Source organism: Trichosurus vulpecula, chromosome 2, assembly GCF_011100635.1.
Source record: "Trichosurus vulpecula isolate mTriVul1 chromosome 2, mTriVul1.pri, whole genome shotgun sequence".
Lineage (NCBI taxonomy): Eukaryota > Metazoa > Chordata > Mammalia > Diprotodontia > Phalangeridae > Trichosurus > Trichosurus vulpecula.
Window position 1 is genome coordinate 249139649 of NC_050574.1, and position 8157 is coordinate 249147805.

The window sequence follows — 8157 nt, forward strand, 5'->3', positions numbered from 1 at the left end:
ATCCCTAAACTCTTCTCATTATCTTTTATTCCATGCCCTATGGGAAATAACTGTGGCCACAACAACTGTTTCTACTTCCTCTCCAAGTTCCACATAATTTTCAAGATTGCACGCATTGTGAGAAGGAATAGATTTAATCTTGCAGAGGTAGCCTTGACCCCAAGATGAACAGAGGATCTAGTTACTGCAACCTCCAATTTTTTTCCTTGCACTCTCCTACCTGGTAGGAGAAGATAAAGTCTAAAAGAAGAAACATTTTAGTTCCAAATGTTTCCTGTGGTTCCTACTCCAGAGAACAAATCTGACGTCTTGCTTTATTTTCAGATAATTGTGTTAGCCAAAGTCATTGTAGATGTGGATCATATTACTTTGTCTGCAAGAGGCATTACTATTTTAGTTGATCTTCTGTATTCATCTAAGACAGCTACTCTGGTCTTAACAGGTAAGAAATTAATAAAAGTACTATGTAAAACTATTTTTGCTAATTATTTTACAGTAATAGGTGTTAATAACTCAAGTGATAATGATCAATTCTCTGAACAATGGTTTGGGGCTTAAGTTCCTGTGAACCTGTCTCCTCCATTGGACTGTGAGCTCCTTGAGAGCTGGGACTATCCTTTCTTTTCTTTGTACCCCCAGAGTTTACCATAGCACCTAGCACAGAGTAGGTGCTTAATAAATATTTTATGATTGACTGACCTGTGGGGGGATGCCTTGCAGAGACTTCCAGTACTAGGAGAATTCTGGAAAAACACAAGCAATAAATATAACCATTCTTACTTTGTTTCAATTCTTTTCCTAGGATACAGATTCATATGTTTTTTCCCTTAAACAAGATGACAGTACTCTCTACCATTAGGAGAACAAGAACTTTGTGTTTTTTCCAGTTGGGGTGGCCAGATTTGCACCAAGACCCATTTTCAACAATACACATGTATGAGTCATCTGGTCACATTTAATAGTTTATTCCACGGCCACAAAGCTTTCTTCAATACTTTCTAGCTGAAAGTAAATTCTCCCTACTCTGATCTTTCAAAGGATTTCATTTACACTGCTTTATTAAAATTTACATTTGATTTTGTTTTATGTAAAAAATAATACTTTTACATATCCTTTTGTGTAACAATTTTGTCTATTGATTTATAGGAAATTTGATAGCTAGCTTGACTCATACCAGAGCTGGTATTACAGAAGCCTTTACCACACTAAGGACAATTCAAAGGCTCTGCTACCACTTGTATTCAGAAAAAGAAGAGGTAAAATAGAAAACTTCACCCTGCCTAAGTAATATAAGAAAGGTGTAATTTTTCCTTTTCTCATTTCCCTGTTAGTAGCTTCATAATTTTGGTTCATAAATCATAAACTTTGATTCATGGTAACAACTTAAAGATGGGAGGATTTTTTTTAGCACTATTTATTTCTCATCTTTTATTCCTACCACCCATGATCATTTATATATTCACCTAGAAGTTAGCAGCCATCAACTTAATTTTTAAATCAAAGCACAACTCTAGAATTAATAGAACTGATTAGGAAGAAATTGGTTATTCTTTAATTTTTTTTTTAGATTTTATTTTTCCTTCTTACCACCTTTGGTAAAAAGGACAAAAAAATTCTAATAAATTCAGTCATTTTTAGCAGTCATGCATAAGGCATAAGTAAAATGATTTATTTGGGTTGGATGACCATAAGCCCAAATAAGTACCATAAACTAACAGAACCAGAAGATGGCTACTGGAGTACATGGAAGGGGTGGTATGCCAGCTAGGATACTGGTTTTGTGCTAAATGCTCCTCCACAACCCTCTTGTGAGTAAGAGCAATAGAGATTCTGTTAGAAATAGTGGTTATTATACCAGCCTGGAATGAACTCCTGTGCAAGGTCCTGAAACATATATATGCTAAGCTCTGCTTCATACTCAGTGTGGCTGATTTTTACATACAATTACTGGATCTTCTTCCATGACTTCCTAACCTATCTATCCCTGTATTCTTCTGCTGACCTTTGGGAAATACTGTAAGCACCACCGTAATGTGTGAAATATATTGCCCTCTCTACACACTGCAATGGTGCTTGCAGACATCATTCTTTTTGTGATTCTGTTGTACGAAGACACATATTAAAAAAATCTATTGGGTTAATTCCTATTAAATATTTGATGAGAGACACAGAAAATTTGAAATTAAAAAAAAAAAAAAAGGAAATCAGCAACCAAAAAAGAAATGTTTCTGTTTCATTTAGGTTCGTATATCTTGTGCCTGTGCTCTTGGCTACTTAACTTACAATGCAAATGCTTACCGACACCTGTTAAAGGAATGCAGGAATAAGCCTAATCAGTTCATTCGTTTAATGAATAACATCAGCAAAGATGCAAGTATTAGCCCGGATTTTGTAAAGGAATTTCAAATGCAAAAAAAAGTTGGGCTGCCTTCTATAAGGTACCATGCATTTATCTGAAATTATGGTAATGAAGTTATATTTAGGTGGCGTCTTTTTAGAGTTAGATTTACATAGCATCCATATCCAATGAAAATCAGATATTCAGAAATATTTCTGACAGACACAATGGCAGGTGGTGAATCTGAAAGCCTATCTTTGGGGGCCTATCATTATAAATATTAATTTTCAGTGAACTAGTGATGCATGTATTCAATAGAGATTTTTGGATGAAGAAATGCTAGATAAGCACAATTCACCGTATAAGGTTATTATTGCTAGTTGCATATGCCACCAAACTCCACTAATTGGTTCTATGAAAGACTATTATGCAACAAATAGCGTTTAAGTCATGAGTTCCATAGGAATATTACCAATGACATTCATTTCTGGGTAGCTAAAAGTCGGATTATAAAAGCTTAAATTAGGTTTTCACAGAAACCTTAAATTTTAGCTTTAAAACAGTAATACCAAATACCCCTCCCCCCCACTTATTCCTTCCCTTCCCCTAAAAATCCTGGAAGTTACTCACCTGGTGTGTGGGGCATGGGTGAGTTGCTCTACATATGCCCCTACATATAGTAGGTCTTCATGTTAAGGGGGTGGAAGTAGGCTCTCAAGTTCTCCTACAATCTTTTCATATCTCCACAAGTTCATAATTTCCTCCTCCACCTCATGATCAATCAACTAACCAACAGCCATTTATTAAGAGCCTACTACGTGCCAGGCACCGTGCTAAAGCCCTGAGGCACTGTTTGCCTTAACCTAAGACCAAGCAGCAACAAAGATTAAAAAAACCTATTCTCTCCAGTTTTAGTTTCTCTGGAAATGTAAATAGCACAGGCCCATTTGGGGTTAGACAGGGCAGGAAGTATGGAGGTGAGGGACCTCCTAGTGACTTATCAGGTTGCCTTGGCACTATTCAGTAACACTTTCCTAACTGGACTTCATTTTAAAAGGCCCACAGGCACATTATTCCTCCATCTCAACCAGCAGGAAAACAGACTTAATACCGTGTTTCCCCACGTATAAGACACACCCTTTTCCGAAAAATTTGGGGTCTAAAAACTAGGTGCATCTTATACAGTGGTTGTAAATTTTTTTACTTGCATTTCCCACTTTTTTGCGCTTGTTTTTGCGCTCATTGTTGTAGGTTTTTTTACTTGCCTTTCCTGCTTTTTCACACTTGTTGTCTTTGCGCTCATTGTTTCGCATTTGTTACTGGTATATTAGGTTACGTTTTGCAACATTCTGCTCAGAAAAGATTTTCGTACAGTGCTGAATTCAAGTTAAAAGTGATCCAGTTTGCAAAAGTGAATGGAAATTGTGAAGCTGAACGTAAGCTTGGTCCTCCTCCAACTGAGAAAACAACCTGAGACTGGAGAAACCCTACTGAAAATGCCACGGCAAAAGACGACCATGAGAGGCAAGAGTGAAGAAACCAACTATAGGAGAAGTTTGTACCTGGGTGAAAAGATCCTGGGATAATATCAAGATTGAGATCATTGTCAAGTCATTTAAGAAGTGTGGCATTTCAAATGCTATAGATGAAACTGAGGATGAGGCAACAAATGAAGATAGTGATTCGTCATCAAACACAGATGAGGACAAGCTAACGGATGGGAGTTTTGACAGTGATGAGGAGTTGTATGAATTTTATGATTAATAAAACTTGAGTGCCATAATTTTATGTAATACATTTTTTTTTAAAATTTCAGGCCCCAAAATTAAGGGTGCGTCTTATACATAGGAGTATCTTATACGTGGGGAAATACGGTATCTCTAGGGATTAGTCACTATCACTGGGCAAAAGAGAGGTGCTATGTTGTGGTGGAACTTAGTTATAATTCATCAGTGATGTTAACATGTGTAGATATAACTGTACAACTCAGTAGCGTCAAAAGCAAGCTAAATCTGGAAGGGTGACTTAAAGCTTTAGTGACCAAATGTGGAATATAAGTGATCTTAAAAAAACAAATAAACTTTAAAGTATAAGTATTTATGATAGTTCTACGGATCAACTCACCATCCCTGCAGCTTCCCAGACATTTTTGTCCCTGTCCCTCCCATATATATATATATACTGATTTCCTCCATTAGAATATAAATTTTTTGAGGGCAGCAACCGTCCCTGTATTTGTATTCTCAGTGTTCAACACAAAATAAGCACGTAATAAATATATTCTAACTGTTTTTTATTTCCTTTTCAGTCTAGAGATAAATGGAGGCCCATCCATAATTCCTGTCTTTAAAAAAGGTAATGTTTTTTCTTCTGATGAAATTTTTGGCTAGTTAAAACTGGATTAATTGTTCTCTTTGTGGACATGAAGGTATTAAAAACCATAACTAACTCTTTGCCCTTGTGTATTCTCCACTTCAGTCAAATATGTCCTTGGTATAAAAGTATGATTTGTCCCTTAGGTACCACTAATCTATTGAAGATTTTGACTGGGGAAGATTCATGTGATGTTAGAACACTAAATGATTTTTTTTTTCCAGGGGTGAGGTGGTAGTGGGGAGAATCAATGTGATTATCTTCTATTTCATAAGAGGTAGCATAATACCACTGAATCAACCTTGGCACTAGTCCTGAGTCTGCCACTAACTAGCTATGTGGACTTGGGCAAACTACTTAATCTCTCTGAGATTTAGTTTTTTATTTAGAAAAGTTGGACCAGATCATGCCGAAGCTCCTTTCCAAAAATTCTCTACCCCATCTAAAAGTTTCAAATGTACTCCTTCTGCCTAAAATGCAGCCTTGTCACCTCCCCTCTCCCACACAAGACTCACAACCACCAACAAACCTCTCATTCATCTTGATTTAGTCAATGATTTTATTCCACAGCAATTTCACTTATACTTCGTGCTCACTCTGGACTTGTAAGAGAAGTATTAGTAAAGTAATGAGAGAACTTACAAGTCACTGGCAAAAATCAGACTCATTACTATATTATCACATTTTGTGTATTTAGATTATATTATCATGTACTTGCTATCATTTTCTCTAACCTGTACTGAAGTCTGCTGTTTTTTCTTACTTTTTAGTATATTCATTAAATTTTAGTAATGTTATACAAATAGTAAGTAGCCAACAGATCCTTTTGTGGTTAGAGTTGAGTAGTCTAATCCTGAAGAGGCATGCTTAATGCCTCATTCCTATTTAACTTTCAAACTGGAAGAACAGTAAACTTTCCTTTGTACTATGAAACTTGTATGATTCTACTCACTATATCCTAATATATACATATTAGTCTCCTTTTACATAAGGTAATATATTGCTTACTTGCAGAATTTATTGCTTGTCCCTATGTGTCCTTAGTGCTAGGGAAGAGACTAAAAAACACCTTTACTTAGGACTTAAGCCTCATATCAGAAATAAAGGGTGAAACCAGTTATAAGATAGGATTGGTAACCACAGAAATCTCCAAACTTTACAATTAGAAAAGTATTTACAAGAAGATATAGGTAAGAGAATGGTGTTCTTATCAACTCTTTTCAGATCAAGTAGGATTGCAATGCCGGCTGACTTAACTTTGAGTTCCCTGGAAAGAGGGTAAAAGATCTTGTCTATCAGAGAGCTAGGTACAATGTATTTAGTAGTGGTTTGTTGAGGGGGAAAAACCCAGGGATTCAGGGATTCCCAAACCAAAGTTCCCTGGGTGAGGCTGCCTGGATTGAATTTGCAGACCCAAGCATTCTTTAAGTCAAGGAAGCAAAGATTTATTACACTTTACAGTGGGCAAGAGTTCTTAGGGAACCTGCAACCATAAAGAGGTGTGGGGGGAATTTTTATAGAAGCTTTTAGAGGATTAAAGGGGAGAAACACATGAGTTAGGTGTTTTGGGGTGGGATTAGGGAGTGGTTAAGGAGTGGTTGGTTCTTAAAGGAACATGCACATTTAGTATCTACTGAGCAGGCTTATTACCCAGAGTTCTCTAGGAAACAGCCCACAGGGGGGTTGCTAGGGGTGTGGTTTTTACTGTGAAACATCACTGAGTTCACCATTGGTCGGGGCTAAAGGGGAATCGCTATATATTTTCTCATCTAGTGTCTTGTTAGACAAAATACTATGTCTGAGATACATGTTAGAAAGGTCAGTAAATAGTAAATATGGTTATGACTCAGTGTACAGTCAATTATCAGTATCTGGAAATCAATCTATAATTAGGCATAGCTGCTTACTAAGGAAGAAGCAGAGATAAGTTGGGGGCATGCTACCCTTTAGCTAGAGAGCCTGGGACAGAATATGTTTTGAGAACTGGATGTGTTTTGGAATTGGGATTCTGACACAGGCACCCAAGCAGAGGCTGTTAGAATTAGGGTTCAAGCACAAGCACCCCATCAGGTTGACCAGAAGTTTACAGGGTAGCAATCTGACAATATTTGAGAGAGCTACTTGGCCTAGTTCTGGGCTGAGACAACCTCCCAGATAGGAGGTGGAAGGCATATTTTTGTGCCTACGAAGTATAATAGTCAAGAACATGAATTGAATTTTGAAATGGGAAAATCAAATTAATTTCATGTTTACTCCACTTTAGGAAAATGATTCATTAATGTGACGAAAATCTGAGAATAACAGTTGCAATCCTGGTTCTCTAATTTCTAGGTAAAGAACACAGAAGAAAAGCAAAAGCTAAAATTCAGCCTAAAGACTCTTTGCTTATAATACCTCGTACAGGCAACTTAATGGGAAGACTCAAAGCAACAAGGTTCACTACTTCTCGTAGAATTTTTTCTTTTTCAACTTCAGCTTCATCAGATATTATAGAAGTCTCAAGGCCAAGAATAGTGAATTTGAGTCTACTAAAGGAAACTAAACAGAAGAAAGCCTCCACTGATGCTCAGGAAAATGCTCAAACCACTTCAATATAAAAACATTCTTAGCTAGAGAGCCTGGTAACATTTTAAAAGAGGAATTTCCAAATACCGATACTGAAAAATATGCTTCAGTGAATAAAACTTTCAGAAGTAAATTAGAATAACTGTGCTCAAACCTAATAAAATTTCATAATGGACACAATGGCAACAAATGAATATTTATGTCATAAGCAGCATTTCAAAACAAGTATGTGAGGATAAAGAGGATTGGCTGGAGCAGATTGATCCTCTTAGGTTATAACTCCCCAAATACCCCTCAGCCTTCAAATAAAGGCAGGAGACAAGAAAGAATCCTGATCAGCTGATGACCCTGAATGACTGTGCTGTATGGGAGACAAAGGGAGTATGCAGGGTGTGGTTTTCAATAGACCCAAAGCAGTGATTAGAGAAAAGTGCCTTCCAAGCACATGTGTTGTATATATGTACTATAGTAATATAAAATGATATCTCTTTATCCAATCATTGGTCCTCATGGGTTTGAGAGCTTAGAATACTAGTTTTTTATAGCCCTGTCAGAGTTTTACCTTGTCTACTGTTGCTATTTTTTTAGTTTGTCATAGGATATGCAATAATATATCACATGAAATTATGTAATGTAGCCATCCAAAATATGAATAAAGTTGCTTTTAAATGTCATAAAATAACAGCATTTAAATAAAGCATGAAAGTTTGCAAAGAATTATACAAATGTTATCTAATCCTCATAACAACCCTGGAAGGTAGGTACTACTATTATCCTCATTTTACAATTAAGGAAACTGAAGCAGAGAGAGGTTAAATGACTTGCTCAAGGTCACACAGTTAATATGTATCTGAGGTAGAATCTGAACACAGGATTTCCTG

General features: G+C 36.5%; 1 protein-coding gene across 1 annotated transcript in view; it reads left to right on the plus strand.

Annotated features, from left to right (window-relative positions):
- ANKAR (ankyrin and armadillo repeat containing) overlaps positions 1–7960 on the plus strand; it is a 95902-nt gene extending 87942 nt beyond the window's left edge. The window contains exons 18-22 of the mRNA XM_036742439.1: positions 325–442; positions 1147–1256; positions 2242–2438; positions 4647–4693; positions 7043–7960. Coding sequence (XP_036598334.1) covers positions 325–442; positions 1147–1256; positions 2242–2438; positions 4647–4693; positions 7043–7308 — 738 coding nt within the window. The 3' untranslated portion in view covers positions 7309–7960. The remainder of the gene's footprint in view (positions 1–324; positions 443–1146; positions 1257–2241; positions 2439–4646; positions 4694–7042) is intronic.
- Positions 7961–8157: the final 197 nt, after the last annotated feature.